This window comes from Papio anubis, chromosome 1 (assembly GCF_008728515.1).
Source record: "Papio anubis isolate 15944 chromosome 1, Panubis1.0, whole genome shotgun sequence".
Lineage (NCBI taxonomy): Eukaryota > Metazoa > Chordata > Mammalia > Primates > Cercopithecidae > Papio > Papio anubis.
In genome coordinates, this window is record NC_044976.1 from 38,308,039 (window position 1) to 38,321,371 (window position 13,333).

Below are 13,333 nucleotides of genomic sequence, written 5' to 3' on the forward strand. Positions count from 1 at the left end.
TGAATTGAGTACTGGCTTCTCTATTCACTGGCTGTGTGACTAGGCAAGTCATTTAACTTCACTGAAACTAAGTTTTCTATCACTAAGCATGTAGTAATCATCCTTCTGTTCCTGAATAGTTGTCGGGAGGCTCAAACTGAGATAATATATATGACTATCCTTTGCAAATTCTAACTTTCCACACACAGTATCATAGTAAATATTGAGTAAGTATTTGAATGAGTAAGCATTTACTTCAGTGAACACCTTTTCCTGAGCAGTTCTCTTGCTTACTGAGGTCTTTTGATTTTGTAAATATACTAGACTACTTTTTTATCTGATTTTTTGTATTGTTCCATTTTGCAGATGACATCTTAATTTTATTAAACTATTCTGTTCCTGAGAATTGGCATCCTCTTCATCCACCTGGGGGTGACCAGTAATTTTCTGTTTTTCTCTCTGTAGGTGCTATTTAGTATTTAAATAACAAATGACATTTGATCTGTTTCAGCAGGTGGTCCATTATGGCTGACATGCAAAATCTGGTAGAAAGATTGGAGAGGGCAGTGGGCCGCCTGGAGGCAGTGTCCCATACCTCTGACATGCACCGTGGGTATGGAGACAGTCCTTCAAAAGGTAAGCAGTCCACAGCCCAGCAGAATGCTTTCTTTGAGTGTCTTGGCCTGAAAATTTTCTATTATTCTCTCCTTTGGAGCTAACTTCCCAAAACTTAATCTAGATAGTTTATCTTTTGTAATTTGTATTGCTGTGAACAGATAAGAGAGGAAAGGAAATGACTTGTACAGGGAGGCCTGTGGTTAAGTTATTTTAACACAAGAACTTCCTGCTTGTGTGATATTTCCTGTTCTTTCTTTAGCAGAATGACTCCAAAATAAGTCAAATGACAAGTGATAATAAAATTCCTGTCTCCAAACAATTGGCAAATTGGACATTTTGCACATGCAGCAATTGAAACATAGAATGTTAGCACTAAAAGAAACCTTGGAGGATCATTTTGTTTATTTTCATTTTATAGATAAAGAAAATTAAGCTCAGAGAGGAAAAGGGATTTAGTCAAGGTCACACACCAGTTAGTGGTGATACTGAACCTAGAACCCAGGTTTCCTTACTCCTGTTCCAGTATCCTGTTGACTGTATTACCTTGCCTCCTCACTTCCATATAGAAGCACATTTTAAAGAAGCCTCCTTCTGATGCATGGCTGATTCTTCGTGGTGTGTTTGTCTTTAGCAGGAGCAGCTCCATATGTGCAGGCATTTGACTCACTGCTTGCTGGTCCTGTGGCAGAGTACTTGAAGATCAGTAAAGAGATTGGGGGAGACGTGCAGAAACATGTAAGGATGTTTTGCCTTTTTCCCCTTCTTTTAAGGACTGACAGCTTTCTTCAGTCAGCCAAGGTCCTCATCCTTGGTTTAAGAGCTCCTTGAGAAGTGCCTCTTGGTTTGAGGCATTACACATATTATTTCTCTTTTACCTGTACTGAGGAGTTCAGTCCAGCCACAGAAACGATTCCTCCTATTTTTCTAGGCCCCTTGCTTTTATCACATATTTGTACAGAAAGCTTGCTTGGTACATAAAATATGGTTCTGTTCATCTTTGTAGCGAAGAACATGCACTCGTTTGATCCCAACATATTATATAATCAAACTTACAGTGGCTTATTTAAAGGAGTCATTATCATGACTTAGCATTTATAAAACTATGCTTGATAGTTATTAGTTATGCTAATGTGGGTTATTTTCACACTTAACCCACAGCAAGAATATGAAGTAGGCAGTGACAGGTGCCTTTTCTCCCACCTTCCTTTATGCCTCCTACGTCATCACCACCACTGCCTACTCCCACCCCACACACACATATACATTCTACCTCTATTTTTGGGACCCAAAAAACCTTCCTGCTAGCTCACCGAATGATCCTTTATAAACAGTAACCATGCTCGGGATCTTCTTCACCTAAACCTTTCTCCAAGACTGGTTGCTTGGGTTTTGGAAAATCTATTTTGAGCCTCTCAAATACCATCTGTTGCCAATGGTTTTGGCTCTAGAGAGTGGGACTGGGACTTTAATAAGGGTGTGGAGGCTTGCATTTTTACTTTATACAGTTCTGTAACATTTGAAAAAACTTTAAAACATTTATCATTTGTGTTTTAAAAATGCAAATCCAGAAAAAAATAGATTGCTTTCTTTGAATTTTTGTATTTTAATAGTGCTTATAGTCTCATGTTTCTTAAATTCTTTTGACTACGAATGACCCTTAGAAATAAAGAACATATTCGCAACTGAGATAAAAGTTTCACAAAATGATATTTGTACTACTTCTGCTATACTTTTTTTTTTTAACTTTTTATTTGGAAAAAACTTGAAGTTGGTGTGTTGCACTCATACTTTTGCTGTATTAAGCTCACTAAATTTATTTATTTATTTATTAATGGGTCATGGTATCTAGCATTTGAGAGATAGCTTTAACCTAAAGGAGTAAATACCTTGAGAATTTTTGGCATAAATTTAGGCCTTTGCCTTTACTCCTGTCTCCAATTTTTGAGAAAAGAAAGGTGTTTTTTTGGTTGCCGTTTGTTTTATTTTGCTGATGTGAAATAGGAAGGATTTTTCAGTGCACAGTATCACAATGCATGTGTAAGGTGCTAACATGACTTCATTTAAGGCTAGGTGATTATCCATTTAACTTCACTTCCAACTCTGGATGTGTGTCCCTGATGAGTTCCAGTAGGAACAGTAGTATATGTAATTCTGCTATCAGTCCCTGGAATCCGGAATACATGAGGAGGATAACATGAAGTGCCTGGGTTGCTATCAGATTACATGGAAGTAGAGGTTTCAGGTTATTCTTATCAAGACTTCTCCAGTTATAATGTGTCATCAATAGCTGATTCTTCTTTCTGGCAGGCGGAGATGGTCCACACAGGTTTGAAGTTGGAGCGAGCTCTGTTGGTTACAGCTTCTCAGTGTCAACAGCCAGCAGATGTAAGTTCACTACTAGCTGGTTTCATTTTGGTTTGATGCTCAGGACGAGTTGAGAGATTTCTGTCAAGCTATTATAACATTTTAAAATAGACCTACTAGGCTTTTGATAATATATATTCATACCAAGTCCCAGAGGTAGAGCCATACTTCAAGTGCCTTAATGGGAAGGTACTATTGAGTACTTAATGGTCTCTACTGACTTTTTCTCTGTCATTTTGCATAGGCCCGTGGTTATTCCTGGGACTTTGCTTGCCTCCCTCTTTGCTGAGTCCACATTCATCATAGTGTCTCCAAAGCCCTTTAAAGATGATTCTTTTGCTTCACTGTGGATGGGCTTTAGTAGTGCTCCTGTGGAGATCTTAAAACTCCTGTAGTATTGCTTCTCTCTTCATCCTTCACTGGTTGGGAGAATCTCCCTTTAATTTTACTCCCACCTCAGAATTTTATGGTTCAAGATGTGAAAAGCTGAATTAGAGAAAATTTAGATTTCTCTTGGAGTCAAAGAAAATAGGTTTCCTTCTTTTGCATTTGGCTTTCCTACAGAGGAATAATAAAGCAAGTTGTCCTAAATGCTGTATTAAAACCCTTGACTCTCAGCATGCCTAGATAATATAAAAATAATGTCATATATATTAGATTCTGGTTAAGCATACTGGCTTACTTCTGTAATCCCAGCACTTTAGCAAGACCTTGTCTCTACTAAAAATTAAAAAAAAAAAAAAGTAGCCAGGCAAGGTGGTACATGCCTATAGTCCCACCTACTTGAGAGGCTGAAATGGGAGGAACATTTGGGACTGAAAGTTTGAGGTTGCAGTGAGCCCTGAACACACCATTGCACTCCAGCCTGGGCGACAGAGCAGGACCTTCTCTCAAAAAACAATGTGTGTGTATGTATATATAGATACCATCTAATTTTAATATGTAGAATTAGATTCTAATTCTTAATCTGTCCTGAATGGTTAAGATCTGAGAATTGAGATGTTCAGGAAATGGAGCTTTGGAGGAAGGGTGCAAACAAACAAAATTCATCCATTTTGCCAAGGTGCCTACTTGAATGCTAAGCCCCTAATTGTTTTTTATTTTATTTTATTTTTTTTAAATCTGTTTTTTGAGACAGGGTGTTGTTTTGTCACCCAGACTGGAGTGCAGTAGTGCAATCACAGCTCACTGAAGCCTTGACCTCCCAGGCGTAAATGATCCTCCCACCTCAGCCTCCTGAGTAGCCTTGACTACAGTGTGTGCCACCACGCCTGGCTTGCTTATTTATTTATTTATTTATTTATTTATTTATTTTTGAGATGAAGTCTCACTCTGTTGCCCAGGCTGGAGTGCAGTGGCAGGATCTCGGCTCACTGAAACCTCCACCTCCCAGGCTCAAATGATTCTCCCACCGTAGCCTCCTGAGTAGCTGGGACTACAGGCATGTGCCACCATGCCCAGCTGATTTTTGTATTTTTATAGAGATGGGGTTTCGCCATGTTTCCCAGGCTGATCTTGAACTCCTGGACTCAAGCGATCTGTCTACCTTGGCCTCCCAAAGTGCTGGGATTACAGGCGTGAGCCACCATGCCTGGCCCTAATTCTTTCTATTATTTGTAGAGACAAAGTCGTGCTGTGTTGTCCAGTTTGGTCTCGAACTCCTCGTCTCAAGCATCTCTCCTGCCTTAGCCTCCCAAAGTGCTGAGATTACAGGCGTGAGCCACCATGCCCAGACTAAGCCCCCTAATTGCATTTGATTCATCAGTTCTTTACTCAGCAGCTACTACATGACTAGCAATGCATTGAGGGCTTTAATGATGATAAAAGAGCTCATCTTTGAAGAATTAATGAGAAAGTAAAACATATTCACATGGGTCCATTAATAGTTTGTATTGGTGAGTGATAAAATGCCAAAATTGGTTATTCTGACAACAAATGCACAGGAATGATGTCCTGAGTGTATGTCCTCTAAGTGGAACAGAAAAGAGACAAGTGGCTGAAATGGAGGTATTGTGGTATAGCTGAAGTATGGATCCTGATCATGAAGAACCATCAGGTACAGCCTGAGGAGTTGGAACTCTATGAGGAGAGTGAGATGATGAGCAGTATTTTAGCCTTAGGAATCAGGACAGGACTAATGCAGTTTATTTGGGTACTCACTAGAGTCCATAGAGAATTCGTACCTTCAGGATCGGAAGGCATAGACACCTTTGTGGAATGATGTTAACCTGAATCTTTTCTTGTATCTTTTCCTAGAATAAGCTTTCCGATTTGTTGGCACCCATCTCAGAGCAGATCAAAGAAGTGATAACCTTTCGGGAGAAGAACCGAGGCAGCAAGTTGTTTAACCACCTGTCAGCTGTCAGCGAAAGTATCCAGGCCCTGGGCTGGGTGGCTATGGTGAGCAGTGCAGATTCCAGGGCTGGGAGTGTGGGTATAGATTCTAAGAGGCAAGGCAATATAGTTGGAGAGGTCCTGAGTCACTGACAGCTTGTTTCTCTCTAGGCTCCCAAGCCTGGCCCTTATGTGAAAGAAATGAATGATGCTGCCATGTTTTATACAAACCGAGTCCTCAAAGAGTACAAAGATGTGTAAGTTCAGCCTTTTCTTTTCTTTCTTTCTTTTTTTCTTTTCTGAGACAGTGTCTCGTGTTGTCACCCAGGCTGAAGTACAGTGGCACAATCACAGCTCACTGCAGCCTCAACCTCCCAGCTCAAACAGTCCTCCCACCTCAGTCCCCCAAGTAGCTGGGACTTCAGGCATGCTGCACCATGCCTGGCTAATTTTTTAATTTTTTCGTAGAGATGAGATCTCACTGTTTCCCAGGTAGGTCTCTAATGATTCTCCTGCCTTGGCCTCCCAAAATGCTGGGGTTACAGATATGAGCCACTGTGCCCAGCCAAGTTCAGCCTTTTTTCAAGGGGTAAAGGATAAACCCATTTGGTTACTTGCTGGAGTAGCACTTTGGAGTTACTGAAGGCTGCCCTTAGCCACTGTGCTGGTTTTATCTCAGGGCTGCTTTCTGGAGAGCTTTATAGATATTGTCTCACAGCTGCATTTGCAAACAGGAAATGTTTCTGCTTCCACTTCTGCTTTCTCTCCTTTGTTGGTAGAGGCCCTTTTAGCCTTCTCGGTTTAGGAAGTTTTGCTGACAGTAACATGGACTAATGCCCTTTATATAAGATTTTGTTTCTTTGTTGAGAATTCGTTATCTGGCCCAATGGCAAAGGGTTCAATAGGACTTAATAGAAATTCTTCATGCAGTCAGTTAAAGTGAGAGTAAGGCTGCCTAGCCAATGCAGGTATTACGTAAGGCAGTCCTTGTATGTCTAACCACATACGTCTACCAGTTCTGACTTCTCCATTGCTGGTTTTGAACTGGAATGATTGCAGGCAAAATTTACTAAGTTGCATGTCTATGCAAACCCTTCCTTTCTTCCATCCTTCATCAATCAACAAACATTTATTAACTACTCTTTTTAAGGAATACTGCACCTTCCTGTGAGTGAAATGTGTCCCAGAACAACAGGCACTTCTTTATCCTTCTAGCAACATGGAATTAAGCATGACAGTGTTTTGATATATCCCACCATTATCCCATCACTTTACAGTTGAGGAAACTAAGTCTCAGGCTAAATAACCTTCCCAGCTAATATACAAGAAGAGAGGGGACTTGGACCATAGGTACAATGCTATTTCTATAATTTAATGCTGATTGTTTCCTCCTAAAGGAAAGTTTAAGTTTGCTTTTGGTGGGGGTGGGCATATTTTGACATGAGGCATTGTCTCGTAAGGCAGTTAAGTTTCTTAGAGTTCCACAGTGATACTTAAGAGCTCTCCTCTCTACCATGGTTTTATGTACAGAATGTCTGCTTGTCTTCTTTTATCAGTTTTACATATTAGATGGTGTTTAGGTTCTACTTTGGAAAAAGTTTCAATAAGCAAATGGTCAAAAGAAAAAAGTTTTGGTACTTAAAACAGTTTGAGAAACATTGCTATGAGAGATAGAGATAGAATCCAGAGTCTCTATCTTAGTGGAGTTTGGTCTGATTAGGGTAATAGACTAGGTTGTGTATACACAGAAGTTTGGTGATAACAGAAAAGCAGCCATTGAGCAGAGCCTAAGAAACACCACAGGTAGGAGAATGTGAGCCCATAGGAAAGAAGGGTTCTGGAATCACCATTGTTATGTACCTGGACCACCTGTGACAAGTTCTTCTTTAATCCTCCCAGGGATAAGAAGCATGTAGACTGGGTCAAAGCTTATTTAAGTATATGGACAGAGCTGCAGGCTTACATTAAGGAGTTCCATACCACCGGACTGGCCTGGAGCAAAACGGTTAGTGAATCCTTCCTCCCTCCCTCCCTCCCACTTTCTCTCTCCAGCGTGGGGTCCACAGGTTTCTTAGACTTCAGCACTACCAAAGTCTGTGAGGGAATGCTAGTTTTTTCAGTGGAAGGGAGGAAGAAAAGGGGGAGAAAGAAAGAGAAAAAAGAGTAAAGGAAGCAAGGATCATAGGAGAAGGAATACTTGGTGGTATTCAATTTCAATAAACATGTCAGGGACAGTGATTGGTGCTGGAGTGGGAGACACACACAAATGAGTTACACTGTCCCAGCCTTTAAGGCGCTTAAAAATAGGAACGCAAAACCCCAGTACAATAGTACAAATCACTAAGCCAAATGCTATAATAAAGATACAGACTCTAGAGTATGAGGAAAAGAAGAGTGCTTCTCACTAGAAGAGATTATGCTTTGAAGGTATATACTCTTCTGTGAGACTTGAAAGAAGTATAGGGCAGTGAGAAGTGGGATACTACAAAAAAAGGCACAGCTTAAACAAAATAAATGCAGAGTAAATGTAGAGATTGGTCATCTCTGGCTTCAATAAGGGGAAATGGTCAGATTTTTAGGAGAAAAGGCTGGAAAGGAAGGTAGGCTGAGACTTTGGGATGAGGTATTTGAGCAAGGGAGTGATAATGATCCAATTTGTCTTTAAAAGAGTCTCAGTGTATAGGTTAGGGATAAGGACTCATGCTCGGATTATGAAAGTAGTCATGGTGTTTGGGAGATAGTAGAAAAACATTTGCAGGAGATAGCACCAAGATAATAGAAAGAGATTTGATAAGGTTGAAGAAGTTGGAATCCTCAAAGAAGACTGAATAGTCAGCCTTGGATGGTAACATCTTTCACTGAAACAGGGACAAGGGGATGATTATACAGGGAGGGGAGCAGGCAGGAAATGATGAAATCAGTTTTGAACTTGTTGAATCTGAGGTACTGGTAACACACTAAGGAAGATGTCAAATAGATTTGTGGAAAGAGTTTTTAAAGCTGGAATCAGGTGAGGTCAAAGGCAAAATGTGATGGTCAAGAAATAGAACTGAGAGCTGGATCTTCGGGAAAGGGTGAGAAGGCATAAAGCCAAGTTGGGTATGGGTAGGACGCATTAATCATTGCCTCAAAGGCTGTAGTGGGGACCCCATGTGCACTGGCCACATGTAGGGTGCTACTGGGAATGGTACAGTGGGGAAGAGAGAGGATGACGATGTTACCTTCTCTTATTGTTTCAGGGGCCTGTGGCAAAAGAACTGAGTGGACTGCCATCTGGACCCTCTGCTGGATCAGGTCCTCCTCCCCCTCCGCCAGGCCCCCCTCCTCCCCCAGTCTCTACCAGTTCAGGCTCAGATGAGTCCGCTTCCCGCTCAGCACTGTTTGCGCAAATTAATCAGGGGGAGAGCATCACACATGGTGAGTGAACACTTTGACACAAACAGTCGGTACAACAAGTTGTGTGGGCCAGACCCCACCAACCAGAACCCAACAACTAGTCTGTAAACCACAACCCCGACTTGTGTGGGAGTCATTTAGTGTGTCCTGTTCCTTTAAGGGACAGCAAAGCTGGCCTAAATGGAAATTGAAAATGATGATCACAGTTGGAGGAAGCCCTCTGCCCCATGGGAAAGTGACTTAATATTAGGTAGCATATATAGAGTACCCTCTTGTGCCAAGGCACAGAGCTGGCGGTTTTCCCCAGAGCTTTTTCCGTAGCACCACATGGCCTCTGGGAAGGCACTGTGTTAGGAGTTAACTTCCTTAGAAGATGCATACTGGTTACATGGAAAATTTGCATGAGAGTGACCTAATGTTGGTATAGAGAAAGTAGATACCCTTAACACAGCTGGTGGAAGTCTGAGTTGTCCAGCCACTTCTAGGAATCATAGTAGCTAAAAATGGTGTAACAACCTAAATCCAACAGTAAGAGAAATGGTTTGTTAACTACCACATGTCCTGTTGATGAAATGTATGCCATCATTACATGTTTTTCTACAGTGAACCAAGAAAAAAAAATCTAGTATGTAAGTTACAACCACGAGGAATAGTGGAGATAAAGGCCATTCAGTATTTGTTATACAGTTAACATAGATCAGGCCATGTTCAAAGCAAGGCGTGTGTCAGCCTGCTGTGGGAGATCATGAATTATTTTTCCCTTAAAACATAAAAGAAATATATTTTTACTTTTATTTTTATTTTATTTTATTTTTTTGAGACGGAGTCTCACTTTTTTGCCCAGGCTGGAGTGCGGTGATGTGATCTCGGCTCACTGCAACCTCTGCCTCTCAGGTTCAAGCAGTTCTCCTGCCTCAGCCTCCTAAGTAGCTGGGACTACAGGCACCTGCCACCATATCCAACTAATTTTTTTGTACTTTTAGTAGAGACTAAAAATACACCATGTTAGCCAGCCTGGTCTCCAACTCCTAACTTCAGGTGATCCACCTGCCTTGGCCTCCCAGCGAGCTGGGATTACAGGCATGAGCCACAGCGCCTGGCCTAGAAAGATACTAAACTACAGGTTAACATGAGAAAGTTTTTAAGTGTCAATAGTTGAACTAAATGTATTAACAATGTGTATGATCATAACCAACAAAACCATATATATATAGAGAGAGAGAGAGAAAACTATTATTGTAGAGTCGCAAATGCCAACACTGACTGAGGAGGTAGGGGAAGTAGGGTTAGTTAGCTGTGGGGAGTGAGGGTTTTTTGTTTTGTTTTGTTTTTTCCTTTTACCAAATTTTCTTTACTGCCACTTATTTTTTTCCTTTATTGCTTTAAAAACTACATATTTGTGAATATATATTTGATATGTCTTTCTAGGTCTTTTTCTGTGCATTTACTCCCTATTGCCAACCACAGTATATACACATTCCATGTTGTTATTGTTAATGGAACCATATAATTTAACCTTGGGGAGAAGAGAAATGATAAAAGTACTTCTTCAAAACTGCTTGCAAGAGAACACCTCAAAGGCTCTGGTTTTTGGCTTTGAATTTTCTGTTAAGGATGTTTAACGTGATGATAGCAGCTCAGAGGTCTGGTATGAAGGACAGGAACAAGGTAGCTGTTGTTCTTACAGCCCTGAAGCATGTATCTGATGACATGAAGACTCACAAGAACCCTGCCCTGAAGGCTCAGAGTGGTCCAGTACGCAGTGGCCCCAAGCCATTCTCTGCACCTAAACCCCAAACCAGCCCGTCCCCCAAACCAGCCACAAAGAAGGAGCCAGCTGTACTTGAACTGGAGGGCAAGAAATGGAGAGTGGTAAGTTAAAAATACCTAGACAGGGGCAGGTATTTTTATTATATTTTTTTGAGATGGAGTCTCACTTTGTCGCCCAGGCTGGAGTGCAGTGGTGCGATTTTGGCTCACTGCAACCTCCGCCTCCCGGGGAAAAGGAGTAGGGACGGGGTTAAATGGAGCTTAGCTAGATGAGGGCAGAGTTCTGGCTTCAATTGCAATAACAAAAAGTTTGGGATAGCCTGGGTTTTTTTCGTTTGGTGTGTGCTTTATGATGAGAATCCTGGGCTCTCTCTAATAGGAAAATCAGGAAAATGTTTCCAACCTGGTGATTGATGACACAGAGCTGAAACAGGTGGCTTACATATACAAGTGTGTCAACACGACATTGCAAATCAAGGGCAAAATTAACTCCATTACAGTAGGTGAGTCTTTGTCGCTGTCCCATGCAAGCCCCGTCCCAGAGCCCGAGAAGGCGAATATCATTTTACCTACCCTATCTTAAAGATTCCTAAATGTATATTACTTTCCTTTAAAGTTATACTGTTGACAAACTCCCTTTCTTCCCCTAGATAACTGTAAGAAACTTGGTCTGGTATTCGATGACGTGGTGGGCATTGTGGAGATAATCAACAGTAGGGATGTCAAAGTTCAGGTAACTCGATATTTTGGCTCCTTCTTTTTGTCCCTGAGGAATTAATTGAAAGAGACATGGTAGACCCACAGATGTTGCTTTCGTGGGAATCTGATTCTACAAAGTCTGTAAGCTGAGATGCTTTGGACGTGGCAGAAGAGGGGTTGGCTCTTCAGGCGAGTTCTTTTCAGGACCCATCCCAACCCACCCAAGTATCCAGTGTCTTGCGCACCTGTGAGCTTTTCATGTAGTTGCTGAGTCACGTGAAACAGGAAAGCTTTTCCTGCAACTTACTCTTGTCCTCCCCAGCTGCTGGGACTCAGTTCTCTTGGTTTACTCTGCAGGTAATGGGTAAAGTGCCAACCATATCCATCAACAAAACAGATGGCTGCCATGCTTACCTGAGCAAGAATTCCCTGGATTGTGAAATAGTCAGTGCCAAATCTTCCGAGATGAATGTCCTCATTCCTACAGAAGGCGGTGACTTTGTAAGTTTCTTGATCTCTTTAGTATGATGTTAAAAACAGAAGGGACTGAAGATTTCTTGCATTGGAGAAAGCTGTTTCATGAACATTCTGCACTGAGCAGCTAAAAACCCAATAATGCACACCAAAAACACACAGAAATGAGGTAGTCCAGTGTAGTGGAGCTCCAAAGGAAGGTGCTTTCTGCCTAAATGGAGCTCAAGGTAGCAAAAAAGAATGGGGATGAGCCATGGCACTTTGTCAAGCTTTTGCTGTAAAGCCATATGTACTGTTATTTACACCCCATAGACTATTGTCTGTCCAAGATCACTGAACACTAGAACACAGCATGGCTCTATGATTTGTCTCTTGCTACATCCTCCCGTGCTCCTGGGGTTAAGTGGAAGCAAGCATTGGGAGAAATGTGTGAGATTTAGCCCCAGCTCTTCTTTAGCTCAGATTTAAACCTGCTGTCTCTTCTTTATTTGCAGAATGAATTCCCAGTTCCTGAGCAGTTCAAGACCCTCTGGAATGGGCAGAAGTTGGTCACCACAGTGACAGAAATTGCTGGATAAGCGAAGTGCCACTGGGTTCTTTGCCCTCCCTTCACACCATGGGATAAATCTGTATCAAGACGGTTCTTTTCTAGATTTCCTCTACCTTTCTGCTCTTAAAACTGCTTCTCTGCTCTGAGAAGCACAGCTACCTGCCTTCACTGAAATATACCTCAGGCTGAAATTTGGGGTGAGATAGCAGGTCAGTTGATCTTCTGCAGGAAGGTGCAGCTTTTCCATATCAGCTCAACCACGCCGCCAGTCCATTCTTAAGGAACTGCCGACTAGGACTGATGATGCATTTTAGCTTTGAGCTTTTGGGGGTTATTCTACCAACAAACAAACAGTCCATTGGAAAGAAAACAGTCCCAGGAATTAACAGATCAGAATGTTCACACTGGTTAATCTTTTTCTAACAGTGAGCATGAAGGTAGCAGAAGCTGGTGTGTTTCCAGATGGTTCTTCTAACCAAACTAATTTTCACTGTTGACAAGTGAGGCAAGGGTTGCACTGGACCGAAGGCTGAGGCTTGGCCATCTAGCATTCCATGCAGAATGGTTTCCCATAAGCATTCCTTTTATTCTCTGTTCTATCCTGGGTCTGCCTCAACCATGAGATAGGAGAGTCTGCGGTACTAGCTGCTATCCAGGGCAGTTAATGGAGTCTTGAACCCTTTCTTTCTCTGGGATCCCTGACTAGCACCTTCCTATAGAGATGACTTTAAAAGGAAAAAAAAAAAAGGAAAAACAACACACCATTTCAAGGAGTCTGGCATTCCTGAATCCTCCTTCCCTGCTAGGTGCCTGTCACCTGTCTTCACTGCCTGCTTTTCCCTGTCATGCTCATCAGCTTATGGCTTCTGTCCAAGCACCTGAACAGAGGACTAAAACCTCCACTGCAGGCTGGTTTTAGGTCTTGATTTATGTAAGAATCTTGCACAGCACTGCTAATGTAAATTTCAGTTTTTCCCCTCTAGGACAAACACTTACCAAAATATGCAACTTTTTTTTGGTGGGAAGAGAGATTGTCCTGTGATTTCTACCCATTTCCTGAGGCCTGTGGAAATAAACCTTTATGTACTTAAAGTTATACAGAAAATAGAATAAAGTTAATACCAAACTTGCTTAGTTGTTTACCTGTGA

At 41.7% G+C, this 13,333-nt stretch overlaps 1 protein-coding gene across 10 annotated transcripts in view; it reads left to right on the plus strand.

Moving 5' to 3' along the window:
- Positions 1 to 13,314, plus strand: part of CAP1 (cyclase associated actin cytoskeleton regulatory protein 1) — a 32,455-nt gene extending 19,141 nt beyond the window's left edge. For 3 of the 10 annotated variants that reach the window (XM_021939797.2, XM_021939779.2, XM_021939770.2), the window contains exons 2-13: positions 491 to 615; positions 1,229 to 1,332; positions 2,905 to 2,982; positions 5,218 to 5,361; positions 5,467 to 5,552; positions 7,195 to 7,300; positions 8,535 to 8,712; positions 10,379 to 10,563; positions 10,841 to 10,964; positions 11,112 to 11,194; positions 11,518 to 11,661; positions 12,129 to 13,314. In XM_021939797.2, the coding sequence (XP_021795489.1) occupies positions 504 to 615; positions 1,229 to 1,332; positions 2,905 to 2,982; positions 5,218 to 5,361; positions 5,467 to 5,552; positions 7,195 to 7,300; positions 8,535 to 8,712; positions 10,379 to 10,563; positions 10,841 to 10,964; positions 11,112 to 11,194; positions 11,518 to 11,661; positions 12,129 to 12,212 (1,428 nt within the window). In that variant the 5' untranslated portion in view covers positions 491 to 503 and the 3' untranslated portion in view covers positions 12,213 to 13,314. The remainder of the gene's footprint in view (positions 1 to 490; positions 616 to 1,228; positions 1,333 to 2,904; positions 2,983 to 5,217; positions 5,362 to 5,466; positions 5,553 to 7,194; positions 7,301 to 8,534; positions 8,713 to 10,378; positions 10,564 to 10,840; positions 10,965 to 11,111; positions 11,195 to 11,517; positions 11,662 to 12,128) is intronic. The other 7 variants (XM_021939802.2, XM_021939772.2, XM_021939790.2 and 4 more) reach the window with 3 other exon arrangements.
- The last annotated feature ends 19 nt before the right edge of the window (positions 13,315 to 13,333 follow it).